This window comes from Melanotaenia boesemani, chromosome 21 (assembly GCF_017639745.1).
Source record: "Melanotaenia boesemani isolate fMelBoe1 chromosome 21, fMelBoe1.pri, whole genome shotgun sequence".
Classification (NCBI taxonomy): Eukaryota; Metazoa; Chordata; class Actinopteri; order Atheriniformes; family Melanotaeniidae; genus Melanotaenia; species Melanotaenia boesemani.
Window position 1 is genome coordinate 16120126 of NC_055702.1, and position 26474 is coordinate 16146599.

Genomic DNA, 26474 nt, shown 5'->3' on the forward strand with positions numbered 1-26474 from the left:
AGGTTTTCCCTGAAGACCCGATAATTCGACCACACACAGGAATAATGATATAACAAAAAATGATTTATTGTACAGGAGTGGAAGTGCAGTGAAACAACTGCTGTCAAGCCAGCCGCCACTCAGGTATCCGTGATCAAGCCAGCCGCCACTACATTTCAAGTGTGCATTTACTCTCAACTTTGTGGTAAAGCATCAAGCAATACTTCCGGATTTCAAAATAAAGCATTTTTCTTTCTGTCTTGCAGTGCCTTTCAGATAGCAATAACACACAAATTCTCTAAGAGACATTAAAATATATATATATATATATATATATATATATATATATATATATATATATATATATATATATATATATATATATATATATATATATATATATATATATATATATATAGTCAAAGTGCCTTATAAATAGCAACAAGCAGCATTATCTTTCAATTTTGAAGTGGAATAAAATCCTATTTCCATAAGTAGTTCATGAAACCTGTACTGTTGCACTAAGTACTTCCTATACTACTTATACATAATAGGAAATACTTTTACTGTGTGCTTTTTCTAGATATTCAATGTCAATGTGCCTATGTACAGCAAAAAAGCAGCATCATCGACTAACTAACTTTGGAATTCAAATCTCTTTTTTCCATAAGTAGTTCATAAAACCTGTATTTCTACACTAAGTACTTTCTATACTACTTACACAGTTAATATTAAACACTTTTACTGTGTACTTTTCCAGTAATATAATGACAAAGTCCTTTACAGACAGCTAAAACAAGCATTGTCATCTAAATTTGAAGTGGAATAAAATTAATCCAGTCTTCTTTAGTCCACAAAATGTATACTATTGTACTAATTACATCATCAAGTACTGACAAAACTACTAAAAAGATACTGTGTAGTTTTACAGTAACTCATTGTCAAGGTCTTTATTCTAAAAGATGCATCATCGTCTAAATTTAAAGTGGAACAACATTATCCATCCATTTTCTTTCACATATCCGAGGTCAGGTCTTAGGGGCAGCTGCCTAAGCAGGGAATCCCAGACTTCCCTCCCCCGGGCCACATTCAGCCTACTCTGGGGGGGATCCCAAGGTGTTCCCAGGCCAGCCTAGAGATGTAGTCTGTCCAGCATGTCCTGGGTCTTCCCCCGGGGCCTCCTCCTACTGGGACATGCCTGTAACGCCTCACCAGGGAGGCGTCCAGGAGGCATCCTGACCAGAGGCCCAAGTCACCTCATCTGGTGCCTCTCGATGCGATAGAGCAGTGACTCGACTCTGAGCCCTCCAGGATCACAGAGCTTTTCACTCTGAGAGAGCCCGGCCACCCTGCGGAGAAAACCAATTTTGACGATATGTATTCACGATCCCATTCTTTCAGTCACTACCCACAGCTCGTGACCACAGGTAGGAATGTAGAACAATAAGTCAAATCGAGAGCATTGCGTTTTGGCTCAGCTCCTTCACCATGACAGACCAATGCTGAGTCCACATCACTACAGACGCTGCACCAATCCTCCCGCTCCATCCTTCCTTCACTCGTGAACAAGACCCCGAGATACTTCATTCCCAACCCGGAGAAAGCATTCCACCCTTTCTGGCTGTTGTGGAATTTTAGTTATCAAAGATCACACACTAAGTGAGAATCAAACAAAGTATTTTATTAAGAGCTGATCAGCAATGAGAATCACACAGTCAAAGGTTTGGCTGCGTGAGTCTGAAGAGATACATGGGTGCTTGGTTAATATAGCTAGAGCCTGAGCTGATAACATCGAGGTCAAAGGTCATTGTAGTAAATTCTTCTACATAGCTGATAACATTGTAGGGAAATGTAAGGAGTGAAAGGGGGAAGGGGAAGGGAGAAGCTCACTAAATTCTTATCTAATGTTAAGGAGTAAAAAGGGGGAAGGGAGAAGCTCACTACATTCTTATCTAAGTACACAGACATACAAAGTTTAGGCTACAAACTATAAGGGTATATGTATAATTTTTCCATTACATGGCTGAGGACCATGGTCTCGGATTTGGAGGTGCCAATTGTCATCCCAGCCACTTCACTAGGATGCGAATCGCTCCAGCGAGAGTTCAAGATTACAGCCCGATGAAGCCAACTTAACTGCATCATCCTCAAAGAGCAGAGACTCAATCCTGAGGCTTTCAAATTGGATCCCCTCAATACCTCTGCTGCGCCTAGAAATTCTGTCCATAAAAGTTGAAGTTGGCACAAAGCCCCCGACAACATAGCTCCTAGGTGTCATGATTGTGCTCTGGCTGTGTGTTTTGAGAGTGTTCCAGGTTGGGGTGAGTAGGTTTCCAGGGAGATTCTGGGCAGAGTCTGGAGTGACAATTGGAGCCACCTGCTGCTCATCAGGCTGCTTTTTAAAGACCAGCAGGAGCGCCAGTCTTTGCCGGATTATCTCTCTTGACTGCGTGGAAATCTGGTCTTCCTTCGTAAATTATCTTTGTGGTTTCAAGCAGCTTTGCTTGGCTTTTGTGTATTTCCCTCAGTTTTCCCTGTTGCCTCAAGAAGCCGTTTGAGATCCGCAGAGGGGAATGCCAAATCAGGTCTTCCAGTCTCGACCAAGCCTTGCCTCGCTTGTCCACCTGCCTGCCGCCTAACTCAACACTTGCAGACAGAGAACATTTTAAAACTAACCCCACCAACAATCAGCCACCCCAGGATCCGAGTAAGCTGCTGATTCTGTCTGCAATAAAGAGTTTTCATAAGGCTTTTGTTAATCCTCTGTCCTCTCTCAGGAGGAGTAATCTGCACCCAGACCAAGCCTCCCACAGATCCCAAGTATTAATAAAGATGTTTCTTTCTCACCTTATTTCCCCCTGTGTCTTTGCATTTGGGTCCACCTCCTAGCTCTGGTCTCTGACCATGACACTAGGAGAGTCACAAAGCTTAAACTCCTGCACCATGGTAAGGTGGCTGCTCAGAGAGGAAGAAAATTTCTTCTATAAGTAGTTCGCAAAACCTCTACTGTTGCACTAAGTACATCAACTACTTGCAAAAATACTATAAAGTGTTTTTACTGTGTACTTTTGGAGTAATTGTCAAAATCCCTTAGGGATTGCTTTTTACTGTCCATAAGATAATTTTACAATGAATTACTCCAAAAGAATAAAGTAAAAGCACTTCATAGTATTTTTGTAAGTAGTTGTCTATGTATGTAGAACAGCAGTATAGGTATTGTGGAATGTTTATGGAAGAAATTATTGCACTTCAAATTTATATGAATCCTTCTTTGAGCTATCTGTAAAGTTTTTTACAATTAGTTCCTCCACAAAATACAGAGAAGAAGTACTTCATAGTATTTTTGCAGTGATAAGTGGTAATGTACCTAGTACAAAAGTATAGGTTTAAGGGGCTGCTTATGGAAGAAAGTAATTTATTTGACCTCAGATTTAGATGATAATGCTTGTTTTAGCTGTCTGTAAAGGACTTCGGCATTATACTACTGGAAAAGTACACAGTAAAGTGTTTCATATTAATTGTGTAAGTAGTATAGGAAGTACTTAATGCATATTTTCATTTATTTTAATGCCAGACAGATTTGCATGTTATTGCTATCTGTAAGGGACTTCAAGACAAGACCGAAAAGGAAGAAAAATGCATTACTTTGAAATCCAGAAGTATTCATTGGTGGTTGTTGCCTTTACCACAAAGTTGAGAATAAATGCGCACTTACAGTGGCGGCTGGCTTGACCACAGGGGAATACTGGAACAATCCGACAGGATGAGGGAGGGTCCAGGATGAGGGAGGGTCCAGGAAGACTGCGGCGCTCAGGAATCTGCAAAAACAAAATTTGGCATTAATCCAAAATCCAAACAGCGTGGTCATATAGGGCAGGTAGAGGTCATACACAGAGTGGCAGAAATGAGACTACTTATCCCGGGCAGGCCAGAATCCGTGGTTGTTCCAAACAGGGTACGATATCCAAGTAGGCTTGGGGCAAAATAATCCAATGAGGGTCAGGCAAGAGTAATCCATGGCGTAACTGGGTGGGAGAGACGGAGAATCTGGAACATAAAGCAAGGCTGGATCTCAACAAGACAAGAACAGTTGATCATCTGGCAGGGAGACTGAGATGGGAGGGTTCTTAAGTAGAGCAGAGCACAGGTGAGACAAGGGAGCAATCAGGGAGCTCCAGGTGGAGCCAATGAGCCTGATCAATGGACTGAAGGCCCAGCAGTGCAGTAAAACTAAGGCTGTGTCTCTGAACTAAAAAATCTCTCACAGTGGTTCTTATAGAAACAATGAGATTACATTACTTTATGATCACAAACACTTCAAAATACAAAGGAAACCAACATTGCTTAATGTCCAGCGGATGTAAAGGTCACTGGTCTTTTAAACCAATCCACCAGCTGGAAGAAAGTTTCCATATTTGTTACCAGGAGCTGTAGCATTAGCTGTCTTGTACCTTGTGTGGATTCACCTGCTGTGTGTGAAAAATACAAGTACTAACCCTACACTTGAGGGGAAACTGCAAACTTCTGTTCAGATGTGTATTTATCTTGTCTTATTAACAGAGTGCAGAGCCCAAGCTGACATCGCATTTCTGTTGGACGGCTCAGGCAGTGTGAGTCCTCAAGATTTTGAAAGAATGAAAACTTTTGTTGCTAAACTGGTCGAGTCGCTGCTGGGAAAAGATACACAAGTAAGTCTATGTTTAACTTTTTCATTAAACAGCAAAAATAATACAAGAAAAGAAAATTCTGCAATCCATTAATTTTAGTTTGTTCTTAATGAGCGAGGCTTTCAGAAATCACTTATTTTGGATATTTTCATAGACAGAGAGAAACAGAAAACTTGCTTCATGTTATCAAACTGTAAAAACTATAATTTTGGACAAACTAAAAATCTTTACTCTTAACAAGATAAATAAAATATTTCTGTAACAGTCATATTTACTCAATGAAATCAGTTCAAATGAATAAAAATAAAGACACATTTGATTCATTTCTAGACTTTTTTTTTTGTTTTTTTTACATTTTTAATTTGTTATTTATTATTTTACAAAGCCAGAATATTAAGCTGTTAAAGTAGTTTAGTGTCATATCTTTAATGTTTGTCTTCTACCAGTTAAAACAGCTGGAAGAAAGTTTCCATATTTGTTACCAGGAGCTGTAGCATTAGCTGTCTTGTACCTTGTGTGGATTCACCTGCTGTGTGTGAAAAATACAAGTACTAACCCTACACTTGAGGGGAAACTGCAAACGTCTGTTCAGATGTGTATTTATCTTGTCTTTTTAACAGAGTGCAGAGCCCAAGCTGACATCGCATTTCTGTTGGACGGCTCAAGCAGTGTGAGTCCTCAAGATTTTGAAAGAATGAAAACTTTTGTTACTAAACTGATCGAGTCGCTGCTGGGAAAAGATACACAAGTAAGTCTATGTTTACCTTTTTTATTAAACAGCAGAAGTAACACAAAAGAAAGGAAAATCCTGCAATCCATTATTATTAGTTCATTTTTAATGAGCAAGGCCGTCAGAAATCGCTTATTTTGGACATGGATCATCTGGCAGGGAAACTGAGACGGGAGGGTTCTTAAGTAGAGCAGAGCACAGGTGAGACAAGGAAGCAATCAGGGAGCTCCAGGTGGAGCCAATGAGCCTGATCAATGGACTGAAGGCCCAGTAGTGCAGCCACCACCACACGCTCTTGTTTGAAGTTATAAAAACTAAGGCTGTGTCCCTGAACTAAAAAATCTCTCACGTGGTTCTTATAGAAACAATGAGATTACATTACTTTATGATCACAAACATTTCAAAATACAAAGGAAACCAACATTGCTTAATGTCCAGCGGATGTAAAGGTCACTGGTCTTTTAAACCAATTTTTAACCCTAAAGTTTTTAACATTGAGAACAATTTTTCATACCATAATGATTTAAATCTTCATAAATTTCAACTACAACAAAAATGAAGTGACTCCTCTTTCAGTTCTTTTTTTCCCTCTTTGGATTTTCTCTTTTTTAAAACCTTTTAAAGTTTTCTCTTAAAAATAAGTAAATTACAAAAGGTAAATGGAAATAAGAAAATAAATTAAAAATAGAAATAGAAATATAAGATGACATAAAATATGGGTTCTGCTGTTAAAAAAAAGGAGGGCTTTGAAATTACACCTGCAGTATGTTTTACTTTTTTTTCATAAAGGCTTTGAGTTGTTGTGCTCTGAATTTGAGAAGTTCTTCCTTTTGTGCTCTCTAGTGGTATTTAAAAAAAGCACAGACATAAATCCTCATAACTAACATGTATTGTTAAGTGTCTAAGTTTCTAACATTATAAATATTACATATTGGATTTGATAAACAAAATGAAACAGAATCACATCATTACTTTAAATTTTCATTCTTCATTCCTCAGTGTTAAAAGCTGCACTTTGTTTCAACATTGACCCTCTGGCTTGGAAGTCCCTGCAGAATCCTGCTGCAAGGCCGTCAGAAATCACTTATTTTGGACATTTTCATAGACAGAAAAACAGAAAACTTCAAAAGCTTCATTTTATCAAACTGTAAAAACAAAGAGCATATAATTTTAGAAAATCTAAAAAGCAAAATTATTTTCTAAACAAGATAAATAAAATATTTCTGTAACAGTCACATTTACTCAATAAAATCAGTTCAAATTAATAAAAATTAGGGTGTGGTATTAAAATGGAAAGCTTCACATCTACTAAATACCTTCATATCTTTATCAGGAATATATTTCAAATATTATTTCTACTGGATATTTTGCCTTTAGAAACTTAATTTCTAACTTGTATCTATTCAATATGTTTTCTTTTGCAGTTTGCCATCACTCAGTTCGCTTCAAACCCCATAATCCATTTCGACTTCAAAGAATTTGGTCCTAATAACTGGCGACAACAAATTCAACAAATATGGCAGATCAGAGGGTGGACTTTTACTGCTAAAGCCATTACACATGTTGTGTACGTACCTTTATTATTCTGGTCTGCTTTGTATGGTGAAACTTTGGGTGTTTTTTTGTAAGTGACAAAGCTTCCACATTTAGAAATTTCTTTGTTGACTTTTTTCTCTCTTGGTCAGTTTTTCATCTTCCAGTTTGTTGTGGTTTTGTTTTCCAGACACTTTTTTTTCCTTTTATTTGGCACCTCTTTTCTAACTCATTAGTTCCTATGACATTAAATGGATCCCAGTAAAACATTTTCAAGACTGTCTAAGATGCATTCAAACAGAGATTATATTAATGACACTAAATCATATTAATGTGGTGACCTTTTCATCTGGAACAGTTGAGTTTGAGCCTGTATGTCTAGAAGTGACAAGACAAGCCATCTACAAACATGGACAGTATTTAGCTAGAGATTTATTTTAGATTAACATCAGTTTAAAATGATATTTCAGTTAGGATTCAAGCAAACCACCCTTTCAGTGATGTTTCTTTAGTTTGTTTAATTTGTTTCTTTAATTTGTAACTTTGCAAATTTACTGTTGTATAACAACTTTAATTAAAAATGAAAAATCTTTCTTTTTTCAGGGAAAATATCTTCCTAACATCCAGAGGTTCCAGGTCAGAGGTGAAGAAAGTTTTGATAGTCATTACAGATGGAGCGTCTAATGACCACAAAAACTTACAGGGAGCAATAAAAAAAGCTGACTCTAAGAATATTGTTAGATACGCTATTGGGGTAAGTTGTAATTATATGAAACTCATTTAATTATTGTGTATAATTTAATTATGCAAGTCTTAAAATACAATTAAATTCTTTAAGTTCAAACTTTTTGCACTTTTACACACTTAACTGTATACCGGAGGGAGATGATCAGTTTTGTTCACATAGCAGCTTTATAATGGTTAACCAGTCGTGATTAGAAGCAGAGCAACAGTGTGTATCTACAACCAAACTTATACTGCAGCCATGAGTCAGATGGTGATTGGTTAAGTCAGACTGAACATTTCATATTGCAGACTGACTGAAATGTATATAAGGTAGGACATTAGTTTGCACTTGTAAAATTTACTTGTGTTCTAAGTCTTGCAGAGTTGATCCACAGATTTGATTTGTACGTTTTTCAAACATTCATATATTGTGATACACCTGTCTGAGGGTTGCTTTGCCATCAAACAGGATTTGGGATCTTTGCATCTAAACCCTTATAAAATATTTTTTTAACATCCATAGGTTGGGAGTGCATTTAGCCCTTCAAACCCTGGTGCATTAGAAGAACTGAGGATCATTGCATCTAAACCTCAAGAAAACCACGTGTTTGAAGTGAAGACCTTTGAGGCGCTTGAGAAGATTCGACAGAATTTGCAAGACAGAATTTTTTCTATGAAAGGTACACGTGTTATCAAAACAGATTCAAATCAGTTGTTCCATTTTCTAAAATGTATTTGATTTGTGTGCAAAAAGTAAACAATAATACCTTTATACTATGTCTGAAATTAATTTTAAAAGTAGCCACATACTTCGAGTCGTAACCTCTTAAACTGACATATTTTTTTAGTCTACACAGGACTTTTAAGTAAGAGTTGTTTTGTAAACATCTATGATCTCATTGAAGCCTCAGTGAAACTCTGAATTTAAATTAAATGCAGCGTATGTCATAATGTCACATTAAATGACTTAAGCTTCCATTTTTTTGCTTATCATCCATCCATTTTCTGCAGCAGTAATCCATGTTATTACATTTTTTTCTGTTCATACAAGAATTATGGCATAATGCTGCATTAAATAAGTTAAGCTTTCTTTTTTGTTTTCTTGTTTTTTTTTTTTTTTGTTTGTTTGTTTGTTTTTTTGCTCGTACAGGATCTCAAACAAGTGGAGAGTCACTTAAACTGGAAATGTCTCAAAAGGGATTCAGAGCAGCTTACGTGCCTGAGGTAAAATAAAATTAATCTTTGAGGTTCAAGAGTATAAACTTTTCGTAAATGAGAAGAAAAAAATTAATATGAGCCATATTTTATGATGGCAGAGTTTATGTTTGCAGTAAAATTACTCATTTATTTTAATATTGTGGCATTACAGGTTTGCAGTTGTACTAGATTTCATTACTTGTGATTTTTGTACATGTTATTATTATTATTTATAAAAATGATTATTCATTGTTAATTCACATATCTGCCATCTAGTGGTGGAAAGTGGTAACAGATTTAAACCCTTTCTGGAGACATGGCCTGGTGCTTGTCGCAATTTTGCGAATTTGATGCTTAAAGGGTTAATTTGATTGCATAGTTAATTGGATTGAATTGTTAAAAACACAATATATTTTAGATAAATGATGCATTTATAGTTTAAATTTTCATTCATATTTCCATCAAACCTGCAGGGAATCCAGATGGCTATGGTTGGTGCTAATCAGTGGAGGGGAGGCTACAAGCGGTACACAGGACACACACTAACAGGGTCATATGAACCCATGGTTATGGAGCCTGACAGTTATCTTGGTGAGAATGTTAGATTTGACTGTATATGTACACAACTCTATGGCTCTACTACTGAAGTAATATTTTGACCTGGAGAGCTTCAACACGTAGTACCGTGTTAGGGAAGACTGGTCATTTTGATCAGTTTACCAAATTGGTAATTTTGTTCTCTGCAGAGGTAATAAAAATATTTGTATAAACAAAAAAAAATCTTCAAAATAAAACAACAAAAATGTGTATTGTGTGTGTGTTCACAACTCCACAGGATTGTGTTGGAGAAAACCAACGTGTAGGTAATTTTTTAAAGTAATAGGTTATTTTAAGAAATTGACCATTTTGTTCTTTTTATATGTCCTAAAAATGTTATTATGTACAGAAGATTCTGCAGGATAAAAGCGCTTTGTCTGCACTGGCTGAACTGAGATATTCACCAATGCTATTAACTACATCATCATTAAATTATAGGTTACTCCATGGCTGTGGCTACAACTGCAGATGGCCAACTGACCATCATTGGTGCTCCAAGATATCAACACAGAGGAGTTGTGATGGTGGTTTCCAGAGACAAAGACAAACAAAAACTTGAGCCAAACAAACATGAGGTGAGTATTTACCACTAAGATGGTCATGAAAGACCTGAAACACATTAAAGCTCTATATTATACATATAAAATGTCTTTCACAGATCCAGATTGGTGAATTTTTTGGGGCAGAGGTTTGTACCATGGATTTGAATCTTGACAGCTACACTGATCTAATCATCATATCTGCTCCGATGTACAAGGACTCTGATCGAGAGGGACGAGTTTACATTTGCACATTGACCCACTTGGTAATTAGTAGCTTCATCTAGAGACATTCAGTCAATTTACTTGTTATATTTTTTTCTTTGTAATAAGCCTGAAACTCTCCTTCTTCCTGACATGTTCACCAGAATGTTGAGTGCTATTTTGAGTCTCCATTAGTACTAAAAGGGGCTGCTGACAGAGGAAGGTTTGGGTCTTCTCTCGCTGTTCTGCCTGATCTAAACAACGATGGATTTAGTGATTTAGCAGTTGGAGCACCTTTGGAGAACGATGGTCAAGGCAGCATCTACATATTCCATGCTGAAGGAGGCCAAAGAATCAATCCTGCTTACTCACAGGTGAGCAAGTGTAAAAGCTGAAATAAATTTCTTCCATTTTCTACTTTTATTAATTAAATAATCTACTGTTGCACAGAGAATTGCTGCCTCTGAGGTTCAGTCAGGACTAAAGTTCTTTGGCATGTCGATCAGTCAGTGGAGTTTCGATCAGAGTGGTGATGGTCTGCCTGACTTAGCGGTGGGTTCAAATGGCACAGTTGTCTTACTGAGGTGAGTCCTACTCTTAGCCCAGATTTTGTTTGAACATAAACTTTTTAATAGTGATTACGTAGTTACCATTTTATGTTATGTATTAACAGTGTCTCACTACTCAAATAAGTTGTTTCTAATATTTTCACCATTGTGCATAATAATGGGTGTGATAATAATGAGCAACAAAGATCACTGAACATGTTACCACTAACCCCAGTTCCTTAGTATTGCATCAAGGATTGTGGTAATTGTTACGGAACTAATTTAGTGGCCTGAAGTTCAAACTGAGGCCAGCCAGTCTCGTTAGGATGGGAAGAAGCTGCCAAAAGCAAAGAGAACGGGGAAGCAGTTTTTATCGTTTTTCCCAGAGCTATTGTAGAAGTTTTCCGTCTCCTGGTGGAACAAACCCTACAGGGAGAAACACCCAGTGAGTGGGAGCTCTGTACTCAACTGCGAGGGAATGGAAAAGTTCAGCCTTCGCCAGATGCCCCCAGTCAAGTCTGCAGTGGCAGTGTACCTTCACCAGCGGTGGGGTGGCCCGCCCTACCCCTCAGCTCGGACCGCTTTCAATCCAACCTGATGGAGAAATCCTTCAAGGTGGCTGCGCTGACTGTCCGCATACTCAATGCCTCATCCCTGCTTATGGCCTATCAGGCGGAGCTGGAGAAGGAGATGACCTCCGCTTCCAATTCTGAGCTTCACCTCCACAAGGCAGGTGCCCACCCCCACAGCACCGCCCCACCGCCAAACCTTTGCAGAGGCAGCGGCTCATCCGCCCCCGACCTTCAAAATCCCCAAGCTGACGTAGACACAGCCCGTCGCCCAGACACCTTCACAAGGTCCCACCACCAAGGGCCAGTGGCAGAAGAGGTCTGAAGGCTTGCGCCCTGATCAGCCACTGCCTACCTCCAATCAGACTGTTCGGAGGAGGATACGGTTGGCCTGATAGTCAGTCGGGAGGGAAAGCTTGTGCTGGATCCGTTCTCTCCATCACATCAGCTGCTGGGTGGAGATGGCCAAGTTCAGCGCATGGATGACAGGATGTTCGAGCCTGCACAGCGTGCCTCGAAACAATGCAGAGACTGGTTTCAACAGAGGAGAGGAGATCCAGAGGAGACCCCAGCCTTGTCTCACAAGAACTTTTGTTCAAAACATTAAAAGTTTGCAAACTGTTGCATCCAGGCATTGTGCTGAGGGTGCAGTTAAATATGTTGCAAAACATGAAAAAATCTTCAACACAACGGGAACTGATCTCGCATTTCCCGAGCGGAGTGGGACCTCTTCCCAATATAAACAATACTGCGGAGGATCAATGTCCCTACACATGCCCAGTACAGAATGTCTTGTCCAGCGTCACAGCGCCACAAGACGGCGATCTGACTCCACAAATTGCAGACCAGCCTGTCAGCCCCCTGTCGCTCAAGAGTGGAGTAGTGGAAAGGCTACACAGACTCGAGATGGATTCTGAACACAATAAGCAGAGGATACAGGGCATGATCGGTGTTGCCGCCATATTGGATGGATGTCCGCATTCCACGATAGCTTCAGAACTAACCAGAGTCATGACAGTTCTAGCAACTATGCCCGTATTTTGTGCAGCCTACAGTTGCAATAAGAAGCGCAATATTAAAAGCTGTTCACGTGACATTACCTTTTAGAAGTAGGCTAAGGTTTTTATTTTTTTTTAACCGTCAGTTCTTTTTGCATGTCTAGGAATTATTGATTTATTGTGTATTACATATAATATAACATTATATAATAAGTTTCCTTACTTACCCTCAAATGATTTACGACTCTCACTGTCCCCACCAAACAGCTCTCTAAGTGTGTTAATGTTTTTATTTATTATTATTTTTTATTTATTTATTTAATTATTTGGGTGGCTGAAATAACAATCCCACTGCAGGGCAGTTCCAGGGCATTTTTTGCCATCTGATGGTCCATTGTGGTGGCACAACAAGTGGGTCAGACAATGTGGCAACAGAAGATGAGACTGTTTCCTGATCAGATCAGGAAGAGCTCCCCTCCCCATTTGCAAGCATTTCTGCCACCATATGTGACCACAGTTACCTGCCTGTCAGCTTTAGTGGTCTTGTGGACAGCGTTCTAGTCTACATTTTAGGGTTTGTTGTCAAAAATGTACCAAAAGAAAATCTGTCCTGTGAGGTGTACCCTACAAGCCTCGTCATAGCTGCTGCACCCTCATCCCTTGACCAGAGCTACCACCTACTTCAGCTGAAACACAATGGTGGGCTGATGGTCCCACATTGCTGAAACCCAGCTCGGAATTGAGAACCGCCATTTCATGCTTTTGTCCTTAGTTGTCTCTGTATTTCTTAAAGTAAGGCTGCAGAACATTGCATAATGAACTACCCTGGAGTTCCTCTTGTTGACTAATTTGCACATATTTTGCACTATTTTTAACACAATTGCACGTTTTATTGTTTCAGTGTTGAAATTGCCATGCAAAGATGTAAAATTCTCTCACTACATTACTTGAAGATATTATGCCACAACTTCAGTGTTTTTATTATATTGCATGTGCATAGTCTCTATTTTCTTTTATAGAAATTTTATCCGTTTACCCTTGTGCTGCTACTGTTTATTCTGACTAAAAATGTCAATAGAAATTTATATGAAAAAGTAAAACTGTCAAGCTTCTCATCTGGTTAACAATCATGTTTTCTATTCAGTGTTTATCTCCACAAGATTTTTTAATGTAAATAAAATTTATTTTAATGTCATTTTCATTATCAAAACTGACACTAGTTATTTATGTGCTTACAAGGCAACAAAAAGTCAAAATACGTCAACAATGCCATTCACACACTTTATTATTCATGTTTAAGTCATGTACAAAAACAAAAAAATGCACATTTTTGCTGCACAAATATAAAAGAAACTTCCAACTGTCTGACTGTACACATCTCCATCATCATGTGTCTCATCCTCTTTGATCAGCTGATAACCATCTTCTCCAGGATCAGGTGCCCTCTTCATGGTCTGTAGCTGACGCTTTCCTCTCCAGCATCAGGTGTCCTCTTCATGGTCTGTAGCTCTCCAGTGTCTGCATCCTGGTAGACTCCATCTCTGCTGCTTGCAGTGTCTCTTTCCTCAGCTGATCCCTTCTACATCGTCTTGGAGAGTGTGCAGTGTTTGTGGGTTTAACTGATGTGTGTCCTAGAAGCAGCATCTTGAAGGGAAGAACTGTGAATGGGACATGGAGCCCTCACATGCGCTCCGCCCATATAAAGTACCTGGAACTGTTGGGTGTCCTCTTAACACTGGAGCATTTTCTCCCTTTCTTGAGGGGACATCATGTGTTAATTATATCAACAGGCAGGGGGGTTTGAGATCTCTTCACCTGCATTTGCTGGCCTACAAGCTGATAATTTGGGCCAGCAGGAATTTTCTGTCCTTGAGGGCCACTCATGTGCCAGGGGCTCTGAACCAGGGAGCAGACCTGCTTTCCAGGTGGCGTTCTCTGTACGCAGAGTGGAAGCTCCACCCAGATGTGGCGAAACAGGTTTGGCAGCATTTTGGTCAACCGTTGGTGGACCTTTTTGAAAATCGAGAGAACACTCAGTGCCCCCTGTTCTTCTCTCTGCACGAATAAAGTGCTCTGCTGGGAGTGGATGCCCTTGCCCACCAGTGGCCATGTGTTCTTCTGTACGTGTTCTTGCCCATAGCGCTCATTTCACCGATATTAGCCAGGGTGTGAGCAGGGGGTCTGTCAATGATTGTCACTGCACCCCACTGGCCATCAAAACACTGGTTAAGTGGAGATAACCCAGCTCCTATGGGAGGAGCCCTGGCCTCTACCAGTGTGCAGAGATCTGTTGTCTCAAGTTTGGGGGGAAATTTTTCACCTCCACCCAGAGAGGTTAGCTCTATGGGCCTGGCCCGTGAATGGTTCAACTTAAAGTCTGTTGGACTTTCTCAGAATGTCACTGAGACAATCCAGGGTGCAAGAGCCCCTTCCACAAGGTCTCTGTATGGATGCAAATGGTCAGTTTTTGAAAAATATATAAGTATAAGTATATATTATATAAGTGCTCCGCGGCTGTGATTTTAGCCTTCCTCCAGGATCTGGTTGATCAGGGGAAAGCTTTCTCTACCATCAAAGTGTATTTGGCAGCAATCTCAGCTTGCCACGTTGGTTTTGATGGAAACACTGTGGGACAGCACCCGTTTGTGGGTGGGTTCATGAGGGGAGCTTGCCGCAGGCTCCCTGTCTCCAAGCCCTTGGCCCCATCATGGGACCTTCCGTTGGTGCTGGATGCCCTTGCGGATCCTCCTTCTGAACCGCTGGATCAGGCGGATCTGAAGGTGGCAACTTTGAAGACAGTATGGCTGTTGGCTCTTGCTTCAGCCAAGTGTGTGGGGGAGATACATGCTCTCTCAGTACACCCAGCATGCACAAAGTTCTCTGTGGGTGGTGAAAGGGTGAGCTTAATCCCTAACCCCGCTTTCTTGCCTAAAGTGTTGGGGCCATGATTTGGTGTCCTTCAATCCCCTGCCTTTCCTGTCTGAGGTGCAGCGGCTGTGCTCTGCCCAGGCCGAGCTCTGCATGTTTTTATGGATAGAACTAAAACCATCAGGAAAAGCAACCAACTTTTTGTGTCGTGGGCTAAAGCCCACTTGGGAAAGCCAGTGTCCAAACAGTGGCTGTCTCACTGGATAGTGGGCGTGGTCTCTTTGGCCTACAGCTCCAAGGGACTGCAGGCCCCAGAGGGCCTGCGTGCCCACTCTGACAGGGGCCTCACTACCTCCTGGGCCTTGTTTAGGGGAGTATTCATTCAGGAAATTTGTGCCACAGCTAGCTGGGCCTCCCCAACACTTTTACTTGCTTTTACAAGCTTGACGTCACTGTGCCACCACTGGCCCATTCGGTGCTCAGTCTGACTCCTGCCATACAAGGCCATGGGCGATAGGTTCTATAAATTCAACAGTATGTTATCCATAGCTTTCTGCTCATGCAGTCCGGGAGTCAGTATTTTTCCTATAGTGAGATACGAAACGAATGCTATGAAAGAGAGCTTTAGGTTACTTGTGTAATACTGGTTATCTGAGTAGCATGAGTTAGTGTCTCAACAGGCCACCCTCCTTGTTCTTTCGTTGAGAGGAAGAGGTGAGTGTTTTTCAAATAACCTGCTTGTCAAGTGGTCTTTGAACTTGATTTTTATATGGAAAGGGTCTCCGCAATTCCTGGCACTGACAGTCATGCTCCAGCTAATCCTGGCTGGAGTAGTGCAATAGAAGCTTCTGATGAGGTCACACCCAGAGTGTTCCCATAGTGAAACACTCATTCATGCTACTCAGAGAACCGGTGTTATGCAACTTAAAGTTAGGTGAACTAATGTGTTAAAGTAAAGCCTAATGGACGCCTAAGTTGATATAACTTGACATGTTGAGTTTCAGCATTTGGAAAAACTAAAGTGGTTTAAGACAACAGGTTTTCACGCAAAGGATTAGAGTGTCTTTTTATAATTTAGGATTATTTTAGTTTTTCTTTTACAATCTTATTATATATTTTGAACAATTAAATTTTCAGAAATGAAGTTTTGCAGTTTAACTTTAGGATTAAAAAAGAGTTTTTCATTTAATCTTTTATAGACACTCTTTTTTATTATGATTAATTATTGATCGCAAAGCCACAAGATGTTGACATGTCTCATAATTATGTCCTTTCTAGATCAAGGCCTATAGTGATGGTGAAAGCAACTGTCACCTTCAACCCAAATGAAATCCCAACTCAAACTGTGGACTGTTCAAATCCCCTGGAGAACAAAGCTGAAATCTGCTTTACTATGAGCAGACACTCTGAAGTGAACACAGGTTCATCCTTCTTCTCATTTTTATTTCCACTGACATTCTTGTATTTGTGTGCATTTCTATATAACATTAGCCTCATAGCATAATTGCCTAAGTCAAATTTTAAGGTTTTATTGGTAATGATGGAAAGTCAATCAGCAGTATTAGGAGAGTACAGTTAGACAGATATTGTAATTTAGCTAAAATATGACTAACAATAAAAGAAGTTCTGGTCTGTTTCAGCTCAAGCACAGATTAATTACACTTTTACGCTGGATGCTACCAGGAAGACCCCAAACAACCGAGCTTACATCAGAGAGAAACTACGAGAGGAAACTGGATCACTTGTTCTGGACTTAAAACGTCGACAGTGCAGCAGTGTGAATTTTTTCATTGAGGTAGAGTCTAATGCGTTCAGAATAACTGATCTAAAGAAAACAGATTTAATGTTTTAAAAAATATATTTTGCTTTAAGTCTTATCTTGCTTCGTCATAATGTTTCCCTTCTCTTGTTGCAGGCTTGTCCAGAAGATATTCACAATCCACTTATGAACGAGCTCAGATTCACCTTCGATGGTTTACCTTCTGACACAAATCTTAAACCAAGTCTCGCCCAACAGGCTCAAACAACAACCTTTCATCCAGTGAGTAACCTTTAAACACACTTCATTAACATTACATTTCCATTAACAACTTTCTTTTTGTCACTACATTTTCTGCATGACTGATATGTTGACATGAAAGCAGTTGAAGAGCTTCACATGGCTCCGACATTTCCAGGATTCATCATAAATCCTGAACAGTGTTCGTTTCTTATTACCCTCTGATCTAATGTTTTTAACATCTTGTTTTCACAGTTAAGGTTTCAGATCAACTGTGGTGCTGATGAGAAATGTGTTGATAATCTGAAAGTGGACTTCAACTTCACCAGGTAAAAACGTAAAACTTGGAAACATAAATAAACAGTTGGGCATGCTTTTAGTGTTTTAGTAATAATGGTATCTAAATCTGTTCTAATTTACTCAAATGCAATGTTTGTGTAGGCATAGTTCAGTAATCCATGTTATTACATTTTAATGCTTGTTTGTACAATTTCTTTACACAAATAAATTATTTTTCATTTCATTATTGATGACGTAACAACTAATTAGCCAACTGATTTTGATTGGCCTGACTAGTCAACTTCAAAAAAGATGTAAAATACCATCCTTAATAATAAACGTCTCCAAGCTATAAGAGTGGTCAAACCAAAACAAGGGCCTACTTACCTTGATTTGGCAGCACCTTGTCTGCACACCTGGAAATGCCTTGAAGACCTTTAGTGAAACAAATTAAACATGAAGTTTTAATTCCTGATCACAGAGTTACTGAAATAATCTAAAGAGGACATCTGTTCTTTATTTTGAAAAAGAAATCTTTTCAGCTTTCAGTCAGGCTGCATGGTGATGTGTGGTTAGCGTCGCCTCATAGCAATGATGTGTGGTGTTTGCATGTTCTACCCATGTGTAAAGAGGACACACATGGGTGGGTCCTCTCTGGGATAAGTGGTGGTCCTAGGAAAGGAGTGTGCATGTCTGTGGTGGACCCATGGTGGACCTGTGAGCAGTGCATCCTGCCATGTCTCACCTAGTAGCTGCTGGGATAGGCTCTGCCCCCAGTGACCCTATATTGGAATTTAAGGGTATAAACAATGGGTGGATGGTCTTTTCAACCTGTGGACATCTTCATAAACATATTCTGTTCTGTTAAGAAAAAGACATCTTTTCAACTTTTCAAGCAAACCTCAATGTTGATTAGATGTCGGGTAAAGCTGTCAACACAACATTGTTGCTGACCACCAAATGTTGGTACTGATAGAGGAGTAAATTAGCTCAGAGGGGCACAATTACGATTCTCAAACTGGGAACCGGTTCTCAATTCCCATCCCTACCTAGTTCTAACCAGCATGATAACATTACCATTGTCAGCATTCATGTGGAAACAATGCTGCATTGTCAAGCGTTTTGATTTTCTCTTTCATTCTTGTTCATCTTCATAAACTCTCAGGTCCTCAGTGATTGCGGTTGGCATTGATGAGCTTTTGGATGTGACGGTCTCTGTGGAGAACAGGGAGGAAAACTCATACAACAGTCTTATTATTCTCACATACCCAGCTGGGCTCTCCTACAGGAAGTTTTCAGCTCTGCAGGTCAGACATCAGGATCAAGTGTGTTTCATCTCTGATCAGCTGCTCTCCAAGTCACATCAGTGTTTTGTCTTTTAATACAGGGAAGAATTCAGTGCAGCTCTTTGGACAGTGAAGATGGAATAACTCGAGGAAAGACAGACTGCACTATTGACAAACCAATTTTCAAAAGCAACTCCAAGGTTGGTTTGTTGCACTGCTGCAGACTGTTGAGTCAGAAGAGGAGGCGTCTGATCTCTGGTTTCTTTCATTTCCAGGCTGTCTTCATTGTCTCCTATGGGATTGGAGCCAATAGTCAACTTGACAGAAAGATCTTTGTCACTGCAAATGCCACCAGGTACAGTTCTTCAGCTGACTGTGCAGCAACTTGGAATATGAATATTTTCTATAAACATTTCCATCTTTATCTTTCAGTGGGAGTCAGGAGCACTCCCCTTCAAGTAAACTCTACAAGAGGAAAGAGATCGATGTGAAATACAGCATCTTTGTTTCAGTTGAAAGGTCTGTGTTTCAAAGTTAAAAATAGATAATATAACTTAAAGTTAATAGTATTTTTTGGTATGTTGTCTAACATTATTTTAATGTTTACAATGTCTCTTTAGCTCCTTCAACTACTGCAATTTCACTTTTGGAACAAATAATTTGCAGAAACCAGTCCAACAATCAATCAAGGTGAAAGATTACTTCTTCCAGTAGTATCAGTACTATCTTCTAGTTTACTGCTATGTTTCAGACCTGATGCTTTATTACACTCTGAAACTTTTCTTTCTCATCTTCTCAGGTTACAAATAGCATCAGAGCATTTAATTTCACTGTGGTGATCAGGGTTCCTGTAAAGCTCGGTAACAAAGATATTTGGGTGGATTTGAGCAGTCTGCAGGTAAATATAGAGAAACCTTTAATTACTAACCTTAAAAAAGCCTTAAATGTATCTTAGACATGGCAGTATGTGGTGAAATGAGGAGCAGTTCCAGTAAAGTGACATAAATCAACTTTATTGTCAGATTGCAGACTGTCAACGAGACAAAGATGAAGAACCTGTTGTCACTGATATTGTTGCTCAGATAAAGGAAAAGAAATTAGTGGTAAGTATGTTTTTATAATGTGCCTGTTTAAATGTATATGTTAATAAATACACATTACTGTCCACTTCACTGCAGCTTTCTATGCATGTGTCCACCACAGGACTGCTCTGTAGCCAAGTGCAGAGTGTTTAGGTGCAGCCGGTTCATGGGAAGAAAGGAGAGTAAGACGTATACAATCTCTGCCAACCTTAGTTCAGCATGGATAGAGCAGGTAAATATGAACTGGATGTGGTAAGTGTAACTGGTCCTGATTACAGAACCAGTAGACTGTTCATGAAATTATAGACACTAAAAATCTAATTATCAATCAATAATAAAATATTCCTCTTTACTTTTTAAAGTAGACACTTAATTGTCAGCAATATTTCAGCTCATTGGGTCTCTAGCAAATCTATGTGACCAGCTGCTGCCTCAGCTAAGATGACTTTATGTAAGCAAATAAAGTGGCTGATTATGTGTTGGATTTAGCAACCTGAAGAAGGCGGTGACGATTTGCTTAGTCAGCATTTTATCTCGTACTCTACTGGCTGGAGGATGTTTGACAGACAGCTCATTCAGCAAGCAAGCAAACTGGACAACTTTGAAACTGTGGTGGAGAGGAGATAGCTGAATAAACTGGTTTCCATCATGGATAACCCCGACCATCGTCTCCACCACACACTGGTTTCATCAGCGGAGCTCCTTCTCTAACTGACTGACACGCACCGCTGTCGTACAGACAGATACAGCAACTCTTTCCTTCCACTTGTTTTTCTTACATTTAATTTTGCACATCCTTATTGAAATTTATATAGTTCTATAGCATATATTCTTACTTATTCATACTTATTAATACCCCCATACACTGATATCCTTGTATTTTTGTGCATTCCTGTATGAGAGAAATTCTGGTCTGTTTCAGCTCAAGCACAGATTAATTACACTTTTACGCTGGATGCTACCAGGAAGACCCCAAACAACCGAGCTTACATCACTGAGAAACTACGAGAGGAATCTGGATCACTTCTTGTTGATTTAAGTAATCAAAAGTGCAGCAGGGTGAAATTCTTTATTAAGGTAGGGACTAATAAGATTAGAGTACTCAGTATCAATTAAAACAAACTTCATTTGGCAAAAATAATTTCTCTTACAGTCAGAATTAATTATGTTTCCTTATTCTCGTTGCAGGCCTGTCCAGAAGATATTCACAATCCACTTATGAACGAGCTCAGATTCACCTTCGAAGGTTTACCTTCTGACACAAATCTTAAACCAAGTCTGGCCCAGCAGGCTCAAACAACAACCTTTCATCCAGTGAGTAACCTTTAAACACACCTCTTTAACTTCACATTTATATAAACAGCTTTGCTTTTGTCCTTACTTTTTTTAAAAGTCAACCCTCAGCATAATTGACCATGTGACATTAAACCAGTTGAAGTGCTTCACAATGCTCTTATTTTTTGTTCTTGTTTTTTTCACAGTTGAGGTTTGAGATCAACTGTGGTGCTGATGAGAAATGTGTTGATAATCTGAAAGTGGACTTCAACTTCACCAGGTGAGGATAAGTTTAAAAAAGGAAACTTTGCATGTGTGTTTAGTGAAGTTTTATCTTTCTCTTTAAGTAGAACCCCGATAGAAAACCATGTTTGGACCAAATTTAACCCATAGCTGCAGTTTTGGTTTGGCCCATATTTGGCCTTGACTGATGGCATTGACACTATGTGACTGTAGCTGCCTAAACTCAGCCACATCAGCACCTGATGTGGTGCACATCGGAAATGTGGTTTTGGCCCCTATTTAGCATTGACTTGCACTGCTGACATTATGTGAGCATGGCTACGGACACTTAGCTGCATTACCATATGACCCATATTTGGTGCTGACATGTGGGCATTGCTGCCGAATCTTTTCCATATCATCGCCTGATGTGGGCCACATCTGCCTGCCCAGCACATTACAAGAAACATGTGTGTACATTCGACCCAATGACCCACACAGCCAAAGCTCGAACCATGGACTCTAACTATGAGACTACTATGCTAACCACTACACCATCAAATGGAAAAGATATCCTCTTAAGCAAATCAATGATCAGTTGAAACGTATATACTGTTTTTTGTTTTTTTTTCCGCTCTCTTTAATTTTTGTTCATCCTCATAAACTCTCAGGTCCTCGTTGATTGTCGTTGGCATTGATGAGCTTTTGGATGTGACGGTCTCTGTGGAGAACAGGGAGGAAAACTCATACAACAGTCTTATTATTCTCACATATCCAGCTGGGCTCTCCTACAGGAAGTTTTCAGCTCTGCAGGTCAGACATCAGGATCAAGTCTGTTTTCTCTCTGATCAGCTGCTCTCCAAGTCACATCAATGCTTTGTCTTTTAATACAGGGAAGAATTCAGTGCAGCTCTTTGGACAGTGAAAATGGAGTAACTCGAGGAAAGACAGACTGTACTATTGACAAACCAGTTTTCAAAAGCAACTCCAAGGTTGGTTTGTTGCACTGCTGCAGACTGTTGAGTCAGAAGAGGAGGCGTCTGATCTCTGGTTTCTTTCATTTCCAGGCTGTCTTCATTGTCTCCTATGGGATTGGAGCCAATAGTCAACTTGACAGGAAGATCTTTGTCACTGCAAACGCCACCAGGTAGAGTTCTTCAGCTGCAGGTGTAGCTTTATATATATGTCATGTATATATATGTATAGATGGCAGAATAGCAGACACTGACAACTACAAGTACCCTGGAATTCCACAGGCAAATGGCTATGCCCTGCCGGTCATCAGATACCCTGCGGGCCAAAGGAAGAGATTCAGACCTCAGATGTGAAAACACAAAAGCTCCTGACTATGCATGAAGGGTTCCACCCCAAATCCAGCACCCTGAGACTGTACACTAAGCACAAGGAAGGAGGCAGAGGACTAGTGAGTGTCAGAAGCACTATCCAGGATGAAACATCCAACATCTTTGAATACATCAGGAAGATGGCCTCAACAGACGAAGTGCTCGGTGAATGTCTCAGGCAGTGGAAAACAGATCATGTGGTGATGGAGGAACCATCATGGGAGGAAAAGCCCCTCCATGGGCTGTACCACCGACAGATAACTGAAGTGGCTGATATCGAGAAATCCTACCAATGGCTAGAAAGGGCTGGACTGAAAGACAGCACAGAGGCTCTGATCATAGCTGCACAGGAGCAGGCCTTGAGCACCAAAGCAATAGAGGCCCAGATCTACCATACAAGACAAGACCCCAGGTGTAGACTGTGCAAAGAGGCCCCTGAGACAATCCAGCACATAACTGCAGGGTGTAAGATGCTGGCAGGGAAAGCTTACAAGGAGCGTCATAACCAAGTGGCTGGTATAGTGTACAGGAACATATGTGCGGAGTACAGACTGGAAGCCCAGAGGTCAAGGTGGAAAACACCTCCGAAGGTGGTAGAGTATAACTGACCTATAATCCTGTGGGACTTCCAGATCCAGACCGACAAAATGGTAATGGCAAACCAGCCGGACATTGTGGTGATGGACAAACAGCAGAGGTAAGCCATTGTGGTTGACATCAGAATACCAAGAGATTGCAACATCAGGAAAAAGGAACATGGGAAACTGGAGAAATACCAAGGCCTGAAAGAAGAACTTGAGAAGGCCTGGAAAGTGAAGGCAACAGTGGTGCCCGTGGTCATCGGAGCACTCGGGGCAGTAACCCTCAAACTGGAAGAGTGGCTACAACAGATCCCAGAGCAAACCTCAGACATCTCGGTCCAGAAGAGTGCAGTCCTAGGAACAGCAAAGATACAAAGAACCCTCAAGCTCCCAGGCCTCTGGTAAAGGACCCGAGCTTGGATGGATGAGAGACCGCCCACGGAGGGCAAGATGGCATTTTTTTTTTTTTTTTTTATGAGAGAAAGAACCAAATAAAAAAAGAAAATAATATTTTCATCTTTATCTTTCAGTGGGAATCAGGAGCACTCCCCTTCAAGCGAACTCTACAAGAGGAAAGAGATCGATGTGAAATACAACATTTTTGTTTCAGTTGAAAGGTCTGTGTTTCATAGTTAAATATAAATAATATAACTTAAAGTTAATAATATATTTTTGGTTTGTTATCTAATATTATTTTAATGTTTACAATGTCTCTTTAGCTCCCTCAACTACTGCAATTTCACGTTTGGAACAAATAATTTGCAGAAACCAGTCCAACAATCAATCAAGGTGAAATATTACTTCTTCCAGTAGTATCAGTACTATCTTCTAGTTTACTGCTAGGTTTCAGACCTGATGCTTCATTACACTCTGAAACTTTTCTTTCTCACCTTCTCAGGTTACAAATAGCATCAGAGCATTTAATTTCACTGTGGTGATCAGGGTTCCTGTAAAGCTCGGTAACAAAGATATTTGGGTGGATTTGAGCAGTCTGCAGGTAAATATAGAGAAACCTTTAATTACTAACTCTAAAAAAAGCCTTAAATGTATCTTAGACATGGCAGTATGTGGTGAAATGAGGAGCAGTTCCAGTAAAGTGACATAAATCAACTTTATTGTCAGATTGCAGACTGTCAACGAGACAAAGATGAAGAACCTGTTGTCACTGATATTGTTGCTCAGATAAAGGAAAATAAAATAGTGGTAAGTATGTTTTTATAATGTGCCTGTTTAAATGTATATGTTAATAAATGGACATTACTGTCCACTTCACTGCAGCTTTCTATGCATGTGTCCACCACAGGACTGCTCTGTAGCCAAGTGCAGAGTGTTTAGGTGCAGCCGGTTCATGGGAAGAAAGGAGAGTAAGACATATACAATCTCTGCCAACCTTAGTTCAGCATGGATAGAGCAGGTAAATATGAACTGGATGTGGTAAGTGCAACTGGTCCTGATTACAGAACCAGTAGGCAGCTCTTATGAAATTATTCTTCCACTTGTTTTGTCTCAGATTGCACTTCCATCTGCCAAATTCCTCTTAACCAGCACGGCCAGTCTGGAGTACGACAGAGACCAGTACATCTTCTACTCAACAGCAACTAATAACAACCCACCTGTTCACAAAGTGATTAAACATTACCCTCTTTTAAGATTTATATTATTTATTAAACAGCTTGAATTAATAAAAACTCTGTCTCCTCACCTCCCAGATTGAGACAGAGGTAGAAGTGTATCCTGTACCAGATTTCACCAAAGAGATTGTAGGAGGTTCTCTGGGAGGGTTGGCTTTTCTAGCTTTACTCACTGCTGGTCTGTATAAGGTGAGACACAATTATTTATTTGTTTGTTTGTTTGTTACTTTTTTTGTTAATTACATTGATTTCCAAATAAAGTAAATTGTATATATTGTCAGAGATGATTCATTCATCTATATATCTTTGAATTTTAAAATCCATTCTTTATTTACATGAATTTATGAATGAATTTTCTTCTTTTTACTCATAGGCTGGGTTTTTTAAGAGCAAATACAATGAGATGATTAATGAAGATGGAAAAGGAGCCACAGAGACAGCAGCTGATGGAGGTGCACCCACAGGAGAAGAAAAATCTTATTATTCTTCATCTCAAAGAAACCACCCATTCCCCACATCCAGTATTTTCCATTTGTACCATTAACCTGTTGACTGCAGTTGACTACAAAACCAACCCATCTTACTATTTCAGGAAATCTCTATAAATGAAATATCTATGCCACCACTTTAAGAAACCAGCCTGTGTGTTTGTGAAATCTCTCACTGGGGCAGACTGGGACTAAAGTCGGGCATAAACTCCCTCAGGCCACCCCAACTCATATACTGTACACACATGCTTACACTCACACAAGTTCACACTTGCAAACACACATATAGCTTAAGTAATCACCAGAGCTCATTATTTTTTGTCGACCAACTTTCACACAAAACTATAAGCCAGGGGTGCGCAAAGTAGGGCCTGCGGGCCTAATTGGAAATATTGGCTCACATCTCAATGACATACTCACCTTGTCAGTCACCTCTCTAGTGTTAGCAATTGGATTTGATGAACATGCAGTGTTTTTCTTTTGTTGATGGCATTTTGCACTATATTTAGTTACAATTTACTGTCTGCAATTTGTCTTTATTGTTATTTTGCCATATTGATGTTTGTAGTGTGTTATTTGCAGTGAGGACAAGAATTCTTTTGCATGCATTAACAATAATTAAAAGAACCACGATATGCATTTATTTGTGTTTCACCCCTAAAATCACTGTGTTTGGCCTGCGGTTCACTGGTACATTTTCACTTTGGCCCATGGATGCAAAAAGTTTGGGCACCCCTGCTATAAACCCTCTCCCCTACCCTCATCAACAGGCTGAATACTACAGTGACAATAGTCACTGTCCTATGTTAATGATATGGTGTTATGTTGAGCTAAACATGTTTATATATTATTTTTTAAGCAATTTATTTAGATGCTAAATATGCTAACACCAATATCCATACAACAGTTAAAACAAGAAGCAGCTTTTGCCGACTTTATCAGTGACATGCTCCCTAATGACGATTAATTCTGCATCCATCTTTCATCCTACCTGTACTCTGAGCTCTCTCCAGTAGAAGTCAGTCTGATGTTGATTCTTGTCTTATCTCTTGCTGTTTCTTTCTAGATTTTTCTTTCACCCACAATGTCCTCCTATGTTTCTTTGAAGAATCAGCCGAGATGTGTGTTTAGAA

The 26474-nt window shown here is 39.7% G+C and overlaps 1 protein-coding gene across 1 annotated transcript; it reads left to right on the forward strand.

Moving 5' to 3' along the window:
- Positions 1-8308: 8308 nt before the first annotated feature.
- On the forward strand, positions 8309-25526 carry LOC121633010 (integrin alpha-M-like). Its single transcript, XM_041974869.1, has 22 exons — positions 8309-8315; positions 8786-8859; positions 9306-9423; positions 9868-10004; positions 10088-10234; positions 10337-10546; positions 10623-10756; positions 16434-16576; positions 16796-16950; positions 20990-21115; positions 21283-21356; positions 21970-22111; positions 22192-22290; positions 22366-22445; positions 23753-23839; positions 23942-24011; positions 24121-24219; positions 24345-24425; positions 24526-24636; positions 24733-24846; positions 24932-25042; positions 25227-25526. Exons 1-22 carry the CDS (start codon positions 8309-8311, stop codon positions 25395-25397), a joined length of 2490 nt encoding a protein of 829 aa, XP_041830803.1. The 3' UTR covers positions 25398-25526.
- Positions 25527-26474: the final 948 nt, after the last annotated feature.